This window comes from Thalassophryne amazonica, chromosome 14 (genome assembly GCF_902500255.1).
Source record: "Thalassophryne amazonica chromosome 14, fThaAma1.1, whole genome shotgun sequence".
Lineage (NCBI taxonomy): Eukaryota > Metazoa > Chordata > Actinopteri > Batrachoidiformes > Batrachoididae > Thalassophryne > Thalassophryne amazonica.
In genome coordinates this window covers 29,313,861-29,332,497 of record NC_047116.1, presented here as the reverse complement: position 1 = coordinate 29,332,497, position 18,637 = coordinate 29,313,861, and the positions used below count along the sequence as shown (strand labels likewise).

The 18,637-nt window shown below is 42.5% G+C and overlaps 1 protein-coding gene across 3 annotated transcripts in view; it reads right to left on the bottom strand.

Annotated features, from left to right (window-relative positions):
• LOC117525131 (calcium-binding mitochondrial carrier protein Aralar1-like) overlaps positions 1-18,637 on the bottom strand; it is a 48,561-nt gene that overhangs the window by 1,379 nt on the left and 28,545 nt on the right. For all 3 annotated transcript variants that reach the window (XM_034186967.1, XM_034186968.1, XM_034186969.1), the window contains 6 exons: positions 12,023-12,107; positions 10,805-10,886; positions 8,731-8,889; positions 7,797-7,849; positions 7,530-7,610; positions 3,634-3,774 (listed from right to left, as the gene is read on the bottom strand). In XM_034186967.1, coding sequence (XP_034042858.1) covers positions 3,634-3,774; positions 7,530-7,610; positions 7,797-7,849; positions 8,731-8,889; positions 10,805-10,886; positions 12,023-12,107 — 601 coding nt within the window. The remainder of the gene's footprint in view (positions 1-3,633; positions 3,775-7,529; positions 7,611-7,796; positions 7,850-8,730; positions 8,890-10,804; positions 10,887-12,022; positions 12,108-18,637) is intronic.

Here is an 18,637-nt window from a genome sequence, read left to right as displayed (position 1 = left end):
CCTCCAGAGAGTGATCCATCACGTCCACAGTTCATGCCACAGACCCCAGTGTGCTGGCTCCTCCTACCAAGAGGAAGTCGGCTTTTTTTTTTTTTTTTTTTTTTTTTTTTTAAACAAGCCCACACACTGCCTGCTCCTCGTTAAAATATGGGCTAAGAACACGACTCTAACCGTAACTCAACCCACAAGGATCTGAAACGGAGCGAAGCAAAAAATCCCTCACTGGTGTGCTGCCGTCTGTAGCCACAGTGCTGCTCGCATGTTTTGGGCACAGTAACCAAAAAATGAAATAATTCAATTTCATATTCTGATCCACAAACCCATGGAAACATGTTGGTAAACAACAAGATTTATTCTGTGCACGTGCTGAGTTGGAAAACAAGAAAACTGCTGGGTCCAGGCCCAACATCTTCAGACAGACACGTGTGTAACCAGAGCTCCAACTGACAAGTCTCAATGATCAATACATTTATTTCTACAATTAATCAAGCAGTTTATACATCAGAACGTCTTTAATACTTTTCATACCATGAAAATTCAGTAAGGTATATGTTATATATTATATTCCAATGAATATCCAGACATAATTACTGTACTTGTTTTGACTAAAACCAACTAAATTTAAAGAGTTTCAACAATTTCTTGACTGGTTTAAACTTGATTAATTATTCAGAAACAATTTACATGAGATAAAAAAAAAAAAACTTAAGACTTAAAACGACTTTAAACTATTTCATCCTGGGAACCACTGAAATACAAAGCTGCAAATGTCTGAAGTGATTAAGCACTTTCATAATTTTTGTTTACACTTTTTTTTTTAAGTCCATCAAGTTGTCACATCAGGTAGATGAATAAACATTTTTCTCCACCAGATCCAGATGAATAATTTGATCTGGGCCATTTCAAAACATTTTGTAAACGGTGAGCTTCTTTTCACTTTCTTGTTTCAGTTGGTCCCGTTAGGGGTCGCCAGAGCAGATCAATCGTTTCCATCTCACCCTGTCCTCTGTATCTTCCTCTGTCACACCAACCACCTGCATGTCCTCCCTCAGCACATCCATAAACCTACTCTTTGCCCTCCCTCTTCTCCTGCCTGGTGGCTCCATCCTCAGCATCCTTCTCCCTATATACCCTGGGTCCCTCCTCTGCACATGTCCAAGCCGTCTCAATCTCACCTCTCTGACTTTGTCTCCAAAATGTTCCACCTGAGCTGTCCCTCTGATAGGTTCAAGGTATATAGGTATGTATATGATTTGTTCATTCCTTATCCTGTCCATTCTCTTCACTCCCAAAGACAACCGCAACATCTTCAGCTCTGCCTCCCGTCTTTTTGTTAGTGCCACCATTTCTAAGCCGTACATCATAGCTGGTCTCACTACCGTCTTGTAAACTTTCCTCTTCATGCTTGCAGGTATTCTTCTATCACGAATCACTCCACCTCTCTAGCACACTCTCCATTTCTTTGAACAGTTGACCCCAAGTATTTAAACTCATCTGCTTTCGCCACTTATACTCCTTGTAATCAGTATTCCACTGGGCCCCCTTTCATTCACACACATGGACTCAGTTTTGCTCCTATTGACTTTCATTCCCCTGCTCTCCAGAGCATATCTCCACCTTTCCAGGGTAGACTCAACCTGCTCTCTACTTTCACTACAGATCACAATGTCATCTGCAAACATCATAGTCCATGGAGACTCCTGTCTGATCTCATCCATCACATCACCATTGTGAACAAGAAAGGACTAGGAGCTGATCTTTGGTGTAATCCCACCTCCACCTTGAATGAGTTGTTGAGCTTTCACTCTGTTCTTCTTTGCCTCTAAAATCATCCTACAAACCACCATCCTATGCTGTCTAGTTATACTCGCCCCAGCCACCACCTTACAGTCTCAATTTTTTTAGCTTGCATCTCCTACGAAGAATGTAGTCCGCCTGTGTGCACCTTCCTTCCACTCTTATGTCACACTGTGCTCCTCCCTTTTCTTAAAGTAGGTATTCACCACAGGTATTTCCATCCTTTTTGCAAAATCAATCTTCCCTTCCACATTCCTGTCCTTGATACCATATTGCACTCATCACCCTATCAGACACTCACTTAACCTTCAACACATCCTTAACATATTCTTCCTTTAGAAATGACCCCAATACCATTTCTCTTCCTATCCTCACTATGATACAACAACTTGAACCCTCCCGCCTGTGCTCCTGCTCTTACTTCCCTTCCACTTGGTCTCTTGCAAAACAATATGTCTACCTTTCTCCTCTCCATCATATCAGCCAGCTCTGTCCCTTTACCAGTCATACTGCCAACATTCAAATTCGTGACTCTCACATCCACCCCAATACTTTTCCTCTTCTCCCGCTGTCTGTGGACATGTTCTCCCCTTCTTCACCCAGCAGCAGCACAATTTCCGCCGCCACCTCATTGGGCATTGGTGGCAGTAGTTGTAAACTCAACCAGTCCAGTATGGAAATTTAATTTGTACTCTGCATGGTTATTTTAGGTTGTTTTACACCGGATGCCCTCTTGACAGAACCCTACTGACTTATCCGGGCTTGGGACTGACACTCAGAATGTACTGGCTGCACACCCCACGTGGCTGAGATTTGACAAACTTTAAGGTTAACACCTTGCCTCTTTCTACCCTCCTCATTTATCCAGGCTTGGGACCAGCGCTCACAATGTACTTTCTCTTTAGTATTTCAGTATTATGCATATTTGTCAATATGAAATAATCTACCAAAGTGTGGGGGGCGGGCCCCTGATAGACTGTAAAGGTGCGGCAAGTGGGTCAGGAGGTCATTAAAATCAGTTTTAAAAGTCTGACTTTCAATTTTGTAATAAAGTTTAAAAGTGCCTAAGAGGATTTAAAAAAAAACATAAGTAATAACACTGCTGTGGGATTTAAACTGTTATTCTTAAATTTATCTGCCCTAATTTAACATATTGTATATATGGCAATAGTTCATTGTAGTATCATGTCAAAATTGTGATCAAAGTTTTGGGTAGGCCTCAGATGATTTCAAAGTGGGCCCGGTGTTCTGAGGTTTTGGGATAGCTACGATCGAAAACACTCGACAACTCCCATATTTCAAAGTATCAGACACGTGAAACAATGTGTTACACAGACAAGTTCAGCAACAATTTAAATAATAATTAAAAAAACTAATTTCCACAAAATTAGCCATTTTCCTGTGTATTAGCATGGGGCCACCAATTTGACCTTGACCTTGATTATTGACGGAGCCTAACCAAAATCAATCACTTCTTCCCATCCACAGGCCCAATATACCAACCAAGTATGATCAAAATCAGATTTTGTGGTTGAACGTAGTGGTTGGATGGTGTCGAACTGTAATTAGGATGGGTTAAATGCAGAGGACAATACAAAAAAAACAGTCTATCTGCACAACTGATCTGGCAGGTGGGACACGTCACAAATGCTCCAATTGTTACCAAACTAACTTCACAGACCAAGCTTTCTGCTTTAATGCAAAGACAAAGGGAAGCGATGGCAAAACTCTCTGACCCTTTGTGGTTCAACAGACTGGGGGGGATCTCAAACTGAAGCTGCTGACAGCAGAGGTGGACGCTAAAAGTTGCTCTTTGCTGGGGAGGTGCTGACCTACCTTGTAGAGGCCAAAGAAGCCTAGGTCCTTCACAACAGTCAATGCACTGACCCGAGGCCCGGTCGTGATCTCTCCTGCCACCTGCAGACGGATCTTTACAATCTCCAGAGGATTGGTGAAAATCACCTGAGAAGCTCCAGCCTGCAGAAAGTCAGAACAGAAACACCTGATGCCCGGTCGACATGCTGCTGCAGCTATGAGTCACAGAACTCGACGATCCACTTTTTTTATTTTTTTTTTTGGATTACGCAAGCTTACACATCTGAAGGGTGAACTTTGGGTGAAGATGGTAATGAATGATGTTTAAGCATTTAACCCGAGACAGTTTCCATCATCTCAGTAAACGGCAAAACAAAAGATATTTGTTTTTCCTGATCGGATCTAATTTTGACAGAACGGCCTTGACAGGAGGAGGAAAAAGCCGGCATTGAGGGACGAGCGGTTGAGGTCAGGCTAGAGGAGGAGCTGGGTGAGGAGAAGCCCCGGATCATGGTCAGAAGGCTCTGACCCTGGCATCGGCCCTCTGCCCCCTCCCTACCCCCTGAGGCACCTCCTGCGGAGGGGTGAGCGGCCCAGCATGGCCGGGCCTCGCACACTTCCCCAATTCACTGCCTTCCCAGGGGAGCGTCCTGAATCACCCGGGCGGCTCAGGGTCCAGGGAAGCAATGCCCTGAGGCAAGGCACCCTCTGACTCAGGCACATTTATCACCTTCCCCAAATCTAATCAAGCCCCAGGGTGGCTGCTGGTGACATTCAGGGCAGGGGTCTTATCTGTAAACATCCGAGCAAAGGTCTAAAAAAAGCTCCCGCACATTTAGTCATTTTCAAAGTGGATGGGGAATATCCGCTCCTCTGAAGATTGATGCATTCTCGCTCTGTTTTATCTTCTTCAGTTCTCTGATTGGAGAGATAATTTAACAAGCCACTCCCATCAGATTAACCTTCCTGAAATCACACTACATGAGCAACGAGACCAGTTCACATAAACTGTTCTCTTCTAGAAATCTCACAGGCGCACACACGTGTGGCCGCAGACCGGACGTCTTCACATCTGCAGCCGCAGACAGTTGGCGTTGTCCTGTACTGTGTGTGTGTGTGTGTGTGTGTGTGTGTGTGTGTGTGTGTGTGTGTAGCGGCTGGTGAGGCAGCGGCCTCAGGTATGTACCATGTTGTCAAACTCAATCACAGTGAGCTAGACCCAGCTACGTCCAGAACCCTCCGGGGCCCCTTCCTCCAATTACAGCCTGACAGGGGTCGCGACCCCACAGACCCTGCTCCTCTGTGAGCAACCTGCAGGCTCTGCTCCGAGGCTCGCCTGTTTCACTTCATCCCACCCGGAGAATTACTCACTTTAATCCGCTGCTGCGCTCACAAAACTTCACAGCTTTGCCGTTAAGCTGCATAAATAACTAAAGATAAAATAGGACTGATTTTACCGACCCCACAGAGGAAATTAGATATTACAGCAGTATAAAACAAACATCACATTACATCACGCTCACTGTGCTAATGTGACACTCTGGCTGGTTTCTTTTATACGTACAATTCCCAGTATGTGAATATTGTTGCATGTCACATGTTTTCCACCGTTTTCCATGAAGCGGAGTTTCATGTTGCAGAGGATCAGAAGGAGGTCCTGATTTCTGCGTAATCAACCAGATCGCCCACTTTTACCTACTTTTGCACAAGAGTACCCTCTGTGTACCAATTAAATCAGATTATTCAGTTTTTTTGGATCATTATGTATCCTGATGTCACAAAATGTTTTAAACATTTTTAAAACTTTAGTAATTGATCACAAAGTTCTAAAGCTCTTCTTTCACTACCGATTACACCTGATTTCAGGAGGTTTTTTTTATTTTATTTTGTTTTTAATCAAAAACACAAGACAGGCTTAACATGTCAGGATGGTCAACTACTCAGCTACTAGTACTTTTTAAAAATAGTTTAAATGTGATGATGAAACACTGAAAACATTATGTGACACCAGACTGTTGCTCCAAATTACTTAGCAGCAGGTTGTCAAGCCAGAGAATATGTATTAGATTAATAAATTATTTAGTATTTTTATTTATTTACTTAATACTTGCTGTGCTGTGAATAAACTGCATGTTGAACATAAACTACTGTTGAATGGGTAGGCTTCGTCTGCGGCCCAAAGTGTCCTCTTTTATTGAAAAGTGAAATATGGTCATCCTCTCAATTAATTTTGTCCTTGGCTGACCCTCAATCATTACTCCAAGTTTAGTTGTTTTGTTCACACAAAGATGGACACAAAGGACCAAAAACAATACCCCCCTATGCATTACTGCTGTTTGTGGCTATAAAAATGTACGTTTCTAAGAAATACCCTACTTCTGTGTCTGTCTGGCAGAGTAAGCAGTAGTTCAGACATGAACTTTGTAGATATGTGACTTGTGGCACAGAAGTGAAGGTGGAGCCATTTCAGTCTTTCAGTTTGCTGTATGTACAGTATGCAGTTTTTCTTTGTAGGCTGTTTCGACAGCTCAGTCATACAACTGTGAGACTTTAACACAAAACATGTTTAAGTGCAAAAAGGGTAGCTTAAAAAAGGGAGTCTGATTGACACCCAACTCAAGATGAACGTTATTGCTGACAACAATTCAGCCCATTTGAGAATTGAGCAGGAAGGCAAGACAGCACAGTTTTTTGTGTGGGAATGACTTTGGCCAGTAGAAATACACAAAATCAAGAAGATAATTTCCTAAGATTTTCACAAGACGTGTTTATCCTCCTGAAAGTCCACTGGCTTCCTGCACCACAATGGCTTCACGTTGAAATTATTCTCTTCACCCACAAAACCTTCCATAACCAAAACACCTCATACCAAATTCCTCACACCTTCCTCCATCCAATTCACTTTTCCACTGCCAAAACCCTCCCTGTAACCCCTTAGGTCCAAGTCCCGGATCTAGTACAATAATTTCTCCATTACTGCCTCCTCCCTCTGCACCCAACTATCAATCTTCAAATCACTTCAATACTCACTTTTTTAGTATTTCTGTTAATGTATTTAATTTTAATTTAACCTTCATTTAATCAGGTTAATCTCACTGAGACCGAGATCTCTTTTGCAAGAGAGACCTGAGCAATTATAAAGTTTCCAATTCACCTAACCAACATGTCTTGAAATGTGGGAGGAAACCGGAGCAAACCCACACAAACATGGGGAGAACATGCAAACACCACATAAAGGCCACAGGTGGGAATCAACAGAGGTGGGACAAAGTCACTGTCAAGTCATTCTCAAGTTATCAATCTGCAAGTCCCAAGTCAAGTCTCAATTCAGCTTGCAAACAATTGGTGGTCATTCTGACTTGAGACTTGACTTGGGACTTGCTGATTCATAACTTGAAAGTGACTTGATAGTGACTTTGTCTCACCTCTGGGAATCAGTCCCATGACCTTCTTGCTGTGAGGCAACAGTGCTGCTTCATTGTTTCATTCTGATTATATTAAATTGCAGGTGATGCCACTTCCCTAGATAAGCCCTTGAAAAATGCAATGCATTATTATTATTATTATTATTTTTATTATTAATAAAATGTTTAGCCTAAGTTAAACAATTCCAGTTTGGACATAATTTGTAAAATGGCACAGAGCCGGGAAAAGTAAGCATTGCTTTTCCGTTACATGAAAGAGCAGGTTAATGCAAAAAAGTTATGTTAAACTTTGACTAGATTGGGTCTATCCTGCAAAAGAATCCATTCAATTTAGCAGTCGATCTGAATAAAAGGGGCAGAGTTACGACACTTTTAAACAATGCATTTTAACGCTGCATGCATAAATATTCAAAATTCTGAATTCCAGTATGTGAATGAAGCGTCGCATTCTAATGCACGTGTGAATTTAACGATGACTAAACTGATGCTTACACATCCACCTGCAAGAATCTCTGCAGCCAAAGGAAGTGTGTCGTCTTGTCTGGTGAATTTGTCTCTGACAAAATCATTCACCTAAAAAAGAACAAAAAAAAAAATATCCACATAAGACAAAAGACACAATTCAAATTGTGACAGAGCATCACCGTTAACCTGTGGCTGAAGTCACATACTGAACGCAAAGTGTAATTTCAGCAATGTGTGTGTTTCAATTCACAGCAACTTTCTGGACACACTAATCTGCTATGTGGAATAACCTACCGTAAGTTTGATAGCTTTCTCTGGCGCAACACCGATGAGCTGGGGGAGGAGACCTGCAAAATATTATTCATAGATACCATTAGAAGACCTGCCGGAAAGTTGAACTCTGACGTGAAAAATAAATGTGCATTTTTATTTTTGCATCCACTGGCAGAACAATATGAGCTGCGGGGTTCTGCTGCGTGTAAAACAAAACCCATAAATATTTACAGATGTGGCTGATAAAATGATGCACCAAAAGACAACGGTCTTGTGGAAAATCTACAAAATATGACCCTGGTGGTGTGCGTGGGATCGGCCGTGTTTAGGAACAGAGAGACCTGTGTGGTCACTGGTGAGATCTGTGAGGGGGTGGGGGCTTTGGCGCTACTGCGGCGATAACCACCATACTGTCTTAACCATCCGTCTTTCATCGGGCCAGATAAACTTCTGAAAGAGCTGTTGAGCGACTGATGCTGGTACACAGCCAGAAAACAGCCGAGCGCGTCTGTCTCAGTCTCAGAGTCAATCACCTTCTTATCGTGTGAAAACGAGTGAGAGACGGGACGCAGATGAGAGCAGAGAAAAACAAAGAGCTGCAGTGAAGGCAGCAGTAGATGGCAGTCTTGACTTCCTTCAGGTGAGCAGCTACAGAGAACAAGTGTTGTAGTATGTCACCGTCTTTCAACAGCGTGATCATTCTGCAGGTCAGAAGCAGATCGGCTACTACATGATTTCAGCTGGACTGTGTCCTCAGGGAGAGCTCCCACTTATCAAGATAATGAAAACGCAACACCCAAGTGTTGCTTTATTCACTGTTGAACAAGGAGGGCAACAGTATCTGGTATCAATTAACACACTGCTGGGGCTTTTTTTTTTCCTGGGCATGAGGCCCACATGTTGGCCAGCATGCAGATTTACAAAGTCTGAGCAGGACAGATCTTTAATGCATTACCTCTGTAAAATCCAAAGAAGCCCTCGTAGCGAAGCACCTTCTTGGCGCAGTCAAAGCTGTTCTTGTACATGAGTTCACCTACAAAGGAGCCTGTGGAGCGCTGGTTCTGCATGCGCGTCTTCACCAGGTCAATGGGGTACACAGCGGTTGCTCCAGTGGCTAAAAGAAAGAAAGAAACAGTATCCTCTTCAGGATTAAGATCTTTCCAAACATCATTTAATCATTTCCACCAAGCAGGTGATGTTTTTGCAGGATATGCACTCAGCTTTGGGTCAAACTTTGAGCAGAAATTATTATTATTACTTTTTTTGGCTTTTAACTGACACAGTGGATTCAGTAGAGATGTGCATTGAGATTTGGCACAAGTACAAGTGTCACACCAGGTACCCTGCCAGATGTAACTCCAGTTCTACTTCCTCAACAGTGTCCCAGCTGAGTACTAATCAGGACCTCCTCTGTTTAACTTGTGAGATCTGATGGGATCAGGTGCGCACAGAGCAGCACGGCTGCACACCAGAGTACAAATCATTAATAAATAACTAAAAGAAAGAGATGACACGTGTCTTTGCCGGTCACTTTTAGTGGAAAGGAGCTGCTTCTCGCTGCCTATCCATATCTCTAAAATACATCATGTGGGCGTGTCATACAGAATGGAGAGCAGCCCAGTGGGCGTGTCTCACAGAATGCAGGAGACCAGCTATGGACTCGCCATACAAAAGGAGCCGGTTCAGGCTAGAATTCTTGCAATAAGCTTGTTTCCATGCGCACAGAAACACATCTGTGGAACTTTAAGATGCAAGCCCACAAATATTTAACTGTAATACGTGATTACAAACAATTCTGCACAATATGACTGCTTTAAATTTTGGAGTGTATCTATGGAAAAGTGAAGGGCAGGTAAATATTACTTTCAAAAACGAATAAAATGCACTGATTTTCATGAAACTGTGCAAAGACTTGACTTTTTGTAGAACTAAAATCTAAAGAAAAAGCTGGAGCAAGAATATTTTTCAACATTTCAATAGAGATGATTTTATTTTGAAATAAATGCTGTGTGCTACTAGAATTCTGAAAATGTTGGATGGGACCATACCATTACATACTATGGAAAAATCTGCATAAAGAGTCACATCCACAAAATGTAAAAGTATGTTTTTACCATGCAGGTTCGTAACTAATCTTCACAATTTTTTTTTTTTTTGTAATTTCCTCGAATGCATTCAGTAAAGCATTAAACACATGTACAGCAGGGTGACAGCACCCACACTCGTGATGCGTGCAGTCTAGTTTGTCAGTCATGTTCCTTGTACAATGGATTACACAATAATAATTAAGCCCTCAGCTGGTATGTTTATGTGCTGTGGTTGTTTAACGATGACTGAGTGATAAATAGCCGTGCATAATCCAGAGGAAACTGTCATTACTTTCAGACGGAGTCATCGAAACTGAGCAGAGAAGCTGTTGCAGAGAGAGTGTTTGGGAAGACGATTCTGCAGCCCGTTGCAATAAATCGTGCTCTTGGCTATACATGTCATAATGACAACTTTGAAACACGCAAACAGAGTTCAGGATGGTGTCGGCATGAATGGTGTCACTACAAAGACTAGTGCTTTTGCTGTGCATCTTCTCTAAGCCTGCCTGAATTGGCCACTGGTGAATGAGGATTGATAATTCGTTGTGTGTTTGGTTGAGAAAAGGGGAGAGTACACCCAACACACACACACACACACACACACACACACACACACACACACACACACACACACACACACACACACACATCTGTTCCTATCTCAGGGGCAGTTATGTCAGACATTCCTTATATCAGTTCCTTCCAGTATAATTAGCTGGAGATGCCAGAGAGTGCAGTTCCGGAAGATTTGTGTCATTCCAAAGCTCCGACTCCAAAGACAGCCTGGAGCCACCAATGGCACGACAGCACAATGCGGGAGCCTCACATCCCAGCCGCTCTCTCTGCAGCACAATGGGCAGCCCCAGGGCCTCCGCAGCCAGTCTGCCCGGCTAAAGTTACCCCTCGGCAGGCCGGGGGCTCTGCCACAGACATGTCACTCACCTCCAGCAATTGAGCCCACAGTAAACCTGTAGGCAGACTCTGCAGCCTGGAGCCAGACGGGCCGAGATGTTTCGTGAGCATGCTGTATGGGGAGGGGGAAAAAGACACCAGTGGTCAAATGAATCTGGAGAAAGATGAGGGATCAGAATACTAACCATGAATTGTCTGGTCATTAAACTACAGTGAACAAGATACATTGTGGAAAGAAATATGTATACGTGTTGTGGTATAATGGTAGGTTCATCAGCCAGTACTGTATGTCACAGACAGAGTACGACTATGTGAACCTGCAGCCACATTTTCAACACATGCTTGGAGATGTTTTTAATTTTTACAACGATTTATAGTTTTTCCTCTTATCTACTTGATCTTTGGGCTGGTGTTTGATGCTGAAAGTGTAATTCCCTTGTTTTTGCCAAGGTGCTAGGGGATAGATTTGCCCCACAACCCCTTTCCTTGTTCAGATAAGTATCTACATGAATATTATACAGTCTGGGTGAGACTCCGTTAAACTATGTGTGCCTGAGCTGAGGCAGTGACTAACTTCTCCCAGACCAGATGAGAAGGGAAGAAAGCAGATCAGACTTTTCCTCTTCCCAGATGCTTCCACTGAGGGTTGTATGCTACCAGGATCGAGGTCTTGATCAAAGGGTTTAGACAATTAGCCTACTTCCACTAAGGGCAGGTCTGAGAATTACAGCGTCCCCCCAAAGGAATCGAATTCCAGACCTCTGAGCAGAAGTCCCAGGAGCATGAGTGGTCTGAAGGAGGTGACCACAGCCTGATACATCACCATGTAATCCAGCACAGGCAGGAACCATTTCGTTCTCCCACATCCACCTTGACCCCCACTCTTCCCCTGCCATTAACAGACTTTTGCTAAAGGCTCCTAAAACTCCCAGAAACGCGTGCTGATAAAAGCCTCCTATTAGCTTCTCAGATGTGTGATTGCACCTGATGTGTACGTGCACCTAAAGTGAATAAAAAAGGGGTGAGCCTTTCATGGAGAGTCACAATCCTCTTCTATAACTATAATTGGTATACTTTTATCTCGGAGTTTTAGTAATGCACTTCACAAGGGAAGAAAAACACGGGCACTCTGCTAATTCAGTGGCTGAACATTCTCCCTTTTTTGTGAGGAAGCAGAAGCAAAAGAGGGAAAGGCCTTGATAAAAGGCAGCAGGATGTGAGGTATATTATGGAAGTCAATCAGACTACCTGTTTTTGAGCCTCGGCTAGGTGGCATGGCATGGCTCCTTCTTCCAACGGGGCTATCCTCTCAATGTCTGCATGGTTCAGCCGCCTTAACACACAACAGCAGTGGAGGCAGGGAGTTAGGCCAGGGAAGAAGAAAAAAAACACCATAAGCAGCGCTGATGTAAGAGTTTCCACTGACCTTTTACTGGCTTATAACTTTAAGTTATTGCAACTTTAATTTAACCTTCTATAAACAACAGACATACAAAGCAGGGTGAATGCCCAAGGCCCAACAAGTAAATGAAAGTGTTTTGTTGAGAAACGTTTGAGACACAAACATGCCCCACCGGCCTGATACATCATAAAATCCATGTTTTGTTGTGTTTGTTTTTTTTTTTTTTGCTTTGTTTGTCTTGTAAATCTGCCCGTGGAGCCACTGCGGTTAACGTGAACAAGCAATAAATTTGACTTTACATCCTATAAACAGAGATTTAATATTTTTATTCCACGTGTGGTGCAGTCAAGAATAACACTGTTTTGTGTTAATCTATTGATTGCATTCAGTGGATTTGAAACACAGCAGCAAAACCTACCTGCTTGACTATGAGTACAAGTAAAAAGAAAAACAAAAACTCTGCAAGGAGACTTTTTAAAGTGCATAGATCTGCCAAGGCTGAAAACACACTGGGTTTGGAGCCTTGGGATTCACTAAGATCCCATATATCAAGTGGTAAATTGTGTGGGCTTTCCAAAATTTTGCATGTAGGGTTGGAGAACATTTTGTGGGTGACTTAAGAATAATTGCAAATGACAGCAGGTGGTAACATAATGTAGACAGTGGTATGTAAATGAGGATTTTGCATGTGCTCAAGACCATAAGCCAAAAATGAAATTTTGTATATATATATATATATATATATATATATATATATATATATATATATATATATATATATATATATATATAAATCAGTGACGTGAGGTGAGGCTGATGGCTGGTGAGGCACTGATTTAATCACAATCAGATTTACAAACATATGAACCCCAGAGAGTAGCTTATCCACTGTTTGATTGGCAGCAAGCAGGTTATGTTTAAAATCTTATATCAGCATTCTTTACCCATACAAACTGTAGCACACAAAAAGCACATTTAATTTAGAAAACATTACTATGGACTTACCTTTACTTATAAATGAAGTCCATGTACCACTTTTTCTGAACAAATGCATCAATGACTTGTTTGTAGAAGTTTATTAGTTTCCTTCAGTTTTAAAATCTCTCTATCTCAGTGTAGATCATTTCCAGGGAAGAAAGTCATCCTTCATCAGTCCTGTTCCGACTGTATGTTTTGAGCCTTTTCTGGCTTTGAATGCGAGCTGTCAACCGCTTGTGTTTGATGAGATAAAGCTGGAAAAGGCAGTTACTTGCTGGACGTCCACACAGCCAGACTTTAGTGTGTCCCACTCTATTTGAAAAGCGCAGGTCTTCTGTACCACAGTCTGAAGCAAACCTTTCAGCTCCGGTGTTGGTCGTCTTTTAATTATTACCTTCTGCTTCGATTGAAAATCCAGTTTAGAAAATTGTTTCAGTTTGGATATGTAATCCTCCATTCTGAAACTAAAGGCCAGGCGAGAAGAAAAATGAGCGGCTGCTCTTGTAGCTTGCTGTCACTTATTCTGCAGCTGAGGAGCTGCTGCAAGAATTCCTGGGATCATTAGTGGCCCCTAACATGAGGCAGAAGAACTGCATGCCTCACTTGGTGCGATTTTGCAGCCATTTTGTGATAGCTCAGCACACGAAACACGTTACACACACATACATACAGCTGTTCACAAAAACACTGTACATTATGTACATCAGCTAAACTATGAAATCTAAGTTCATGCAGCCAAAGTGTTTGACCATTTTAATGGCGACATACAGTAGAGAGACACTGAGACAGTCTCACTGCACAGCATGCCAGCAGTTAGCCTAGTGACTGCGCAATCCAAGGTGAGGCACAACTGGCTGCTGCCTCACCACACATACACACGTCTCTTCTCAGTATTTGAACAGCACATGTAAAATTTCAGCGATTTTGAATAAAAAAATAATCTAAAACTGTTGAAGTTAAAAGGAAAATAACTTTATAGTATATACGAGGTCTGTTAGAAAAGTATCCGACATTTTTTTCAAAAACCATATGGATTTGAATCACGTGTGATTACATCAGACATGCTTGAACCCTCGTGGGCATGCAAGAGTTTTTTCACACCTGTTGGTTACGTCATTCGCCTGTGGGCAGTCTTTGAGTGAGGAGTGACCCACCCTCTCGTCGATTTTTCATTGTTTAGGAATGGCTCAGAGACTGCTGCTTTGTTTGATAAAATTTTTTTCAAAAGCTGTAAGGCACAACTGAGTGGACACCATTCGATAAATTCAGCTGGTTTTCGGTAAAAAGTTTAACGGCTGATGAGAGATTTTGGTCCGGTAGTGTCGCTTTAAGGACGGCCCACGGCGCCTGACGGCGATCTGCGCTTCGAGGCGGCGTCTCGCCGTTTCAAGTTGAAAACTTCCACATTTCAGGCTCTGTTGACCCAGTAAGTCGTCAGAGAACTTTCAGAAGGAGTCGGCATGAGGAGTTTATTCGGACATTCCATTGTTAACGGACATTTTGTAATGAAAGAACGTGCGGGCAGAGTCGCATGTCGGGCCGGACCCGACCGCGGGAGGTCGCGACAGGAAAAACACCTCCGTTGGAAACCTTAACGGGCAAGTTGGAACATGCCCAAGCTGTTAAACAATTTCTCAGTTACTCACTTGTTGAAAGCCATCAAAAGCCGCCTGAATTTTACAAATGGTTTTCAACACGGAGGTGTTTTTCCTGTCGCGGCGCACACAGATTCGCCGAGTCGTCACGGAAACGACCTGTCTTTCATTACAAAATGTCCTTAAACAGTGGAATGTCTGCATAAAGTCCTCATGCCGGCCTCTTCTGAATCTTCTCTGTTCTCTCACAATGTCCTGGGTGAATTAAGCCTTAAATTAGGATGTTTTCAGGTCGAAACAGGCCGACGAAGGCGCCTGGAAGCGCTGCGCGACGTCCCGCTTCGTGGGAAGTCCTTACAGCGACAGAAACACCCCATAATCTCTCATCAGCCGTTAAACTTTTCACCGAAAACCAGCTAAATTTCTCAAATAGTGTCCACTCGGATAGTCCTCACAGGTCCAGAAAAAATTTTGATAAAGCAACGCGCGCCGTCTCGAGCAGCGTGTGAAACAAAGGAATTCAGCCGAGAGGGCTGAACCACATCTCACTCAAGGCCTGCCCACAGGGAAATGACATCACCGACACGCTTGAAAAAACTCACGCATGCACACGAGGGTTCAAGCATGATTGGTGTAATCGCTCGTCATTCAAATCCATATACTTAAAAAAAAATAAATAAAAGTGTCGGTTTCTTATCTTATAGACCTCATATATATACACTCAACAAAAATATAAACACAACACTTTTGGTTTTGCTCCCATTTTGTATGAGATGAACTCAAAGATCTAAAACTTTTTCCACATACACAATATCACCATTTCCCTCAAATATTGTTCACAAACCAGTCTAAATCTGTGATAGTGAGCACTTCTCCTTTGCTGAGATAATCCATCCCACCTCACAGGTGTGCCATACCAAGATGCTGATTAGACACCATGATTAGTGCACAGGTGTGCCTTAGACTGTCCACAATAAAAGGCCACTCTGAAAGGTGCAGTTTTGTTTTATTGGGGGGGGGATACCAGTCAGTATCTGGTGTGACCACCATTTGCCTCATGGAGTGCAACACATCTCCTTCGCATAGAGTTGATCAGGTTGTCAATTGTGGCCTGTGGAATGTTGGTCCACTCCTCTTCAATGGCTGTGCGAAGTTGCGACGACGAACTGGAGTCAGGTCGAGACCCCGATGAGGACGACGAGCATGCAGATGAGCTTCCCTGAGACGGTTTCTGACAGTTTGTGCAGAAATTCTTTGGTTATGCAAACCGATTGTTTCAGCAGCTGTCCGAGTGGCTGGTCTCAGACGATCTTGGAGGTGAACATGCTGGATGTGGAGGTCCTGGGCTGGTGTGGTTACACATGGTCTGCGGTTGTGAGGCTGGTTGGATGTACTGCCAAATTCTCTGAAACGCCTTTGGAGACAGCTTATGGTAGAGAAATGAACATTCAATACACGAGCAACAGCTCTGGTTGACATTCCTGCTGTCAGCATGCCAACTGCATGCTCCCTCAAATCTTGCGACATCTGTGGCATTGTGCTGTGTGATAAAACTGCACCTTTCAGAGTGGCCTTTTATTGTGGGCAGTCTAAGGCACACCTGTGCACTAATCATGGTGTCTAATCAGCATCTTGGTATGGCACACCTGTGAGGTGGGATGGATTATCTCAGCAAAGGAGAAGTGCTCACTATCACAGATTTAGACTGGTTTGTGAACAATATTTGAGGGAAATGGTGATATTGTGTATGTGGAGAAAGTTTTAGGTCTTTGAGTTCATCTCATACAAAATGGGAGCAAAACCAAAAGTGTTGCGTTTATATTTTTGTTGAGTGTATATATATATATATACACATACATACATACAACCATCGACATTAACGCTTGTCCGATTGTCCGGGGCAAGTGTAAAATGTGACTGGACAAGCAATAGCTCTAAATCGTTGTCTGACCGGACAAGTGCCATTTTTTTTTTTTTTTTTTGGGTTTAAAACGTTCAAATTCTTCTCGCACCTCGCGAGAAAGCGTCTTCGGTTTTTCCTGCCACTCTCCGCTCAGAGGACAATCGGAAAACATGATAACACAGGGTTCTCCCCAGACAATGGAACAACGGCGCCGCACCATCAGTGTTCTGACAGCGCTGTCACACACTGCCCTGCTATCAGGTAGTTTTTCTAAAATACAGCCAGGCTGTTTGTGCTGCACTGGCTGCTCCCCCCTCCCCTGCAGACAGAGAGCCGAGCAGCTGCAGTGGAAAAAAACTCAAAGTCTTCACATAAAACGAGCTCCTTCTGCTTGTATAGCTCTAGCTTGTATTTGCTCTAGCTATAGAGCAAATCTACTCCTTCTTCCAGAATTATTTTTAATTTTCTTTTTATTATTGTTTTTTATGCACCAATGACCCCAAATCAAATTACTTGTATGTGAGAACTTACTTAGCAATAAATTTGATTCTGATTTGACAATCAAATCAGTCCAGATTTAGCTCTTGTTCAAACAAGACAATTAGGGATTTTATATATAAGTATGCAATTCCACTCAAAAATGTTGAAAAAAAAAAAGCTGGACTAAAGCTACAGTGTGTCATTTTTAAAGAAGAGAGCAAATGTTATGTCCATCAAATATTAATGTGTTTTTAAACTTCAATGTCATTTATTTTCTTAACATAGACAGAAAAATATAAAAAAGAACTTTGATATTACAACATAAGTGTAAATTTTTTGTCTATTATTCTTGCTTTCAATGCATCTAAAACCAGTCAAAATGACTCGCAACGCGCACCGCCTCAGGTGATAATTGCCAACAGCACCGCTATACTAAAAATTTCTGGGGAGAACCCTATATCATGTGTGCACGAGACCACTGTATGGAGTGTGTGTTCGTAGCATCTTCTTGCAAGATGCTGTGGTGGGAAACATTAGATAATGAACATCGCATCGATTAACACGCCTTTTGAAGAATATATTGAACAGAATGTCTTTTCTAAAACCTCCGAAACAGGGCCAGATACCAGGGAAACCACCAAACGCAAAACATCAACCCCTGCAACTGTAGAAGCTTCAAAGAAGAGGGATGAAGAGAAAGGAGGAGAGAGGAAGTCTGTGAGTAGCTGGACACAGGATTATCTGTGGCTGGGGCATAAGGAAGAGGACAACACAATATACTGCCATGTCTGTCGGGATTTTCCTTCAACTGCGGACTAGTAAGGCATTTTTAAATGTTGAAATAAAATAATTTGATTTGCTTTATAAAATACATACTGGCAAATGATCATGCATTGAACAGTGATGAATTTAGAAAACACACAGGAGAGAAGCAGATGCATATAGGCATTTACCAATTATTTAAATTTTTTCCCCAATTATGAACAATCGCAGGAGAGAAACATTATGAGCTATGTCTTGGTTAACAGATTAAAAAGCTAGAGGCTATGCATGCAATAATAAAATGTATTTTTTGGAACTTCAATTTTACCACCCACACAGGAGAGAAGCAATTTATGAAAAAGTGTAATTTCAGGACTTACACAATAGCATGCCCCCAGACACCCCTAGGTGACAAGCGCCACTGGCGTATGTATCAACGCGACTCGCGCCTGCGGCGCTCGCTTGTCCGGACAACCAGCTTTTCCTATAGGACAAGTAAACCACCAGGGTTACTTATCCTATGGACAAGTACACTAAAAAGCTTAATGTCAATGCCTGATATACACACACACACACACACAGTGGTGGGCACAGTTCCGCTAATTCGCTAACTGCTAATTATCAAAGCTAATGTTTTCATTATGGGATTAGCTTTTCAGATAACTCTGAAAACCATCATCGGACCAATTATCTTCCGATAAGTTTTGGTCTGATAATCTTTAGACTGCTAATGTATTTTTGCA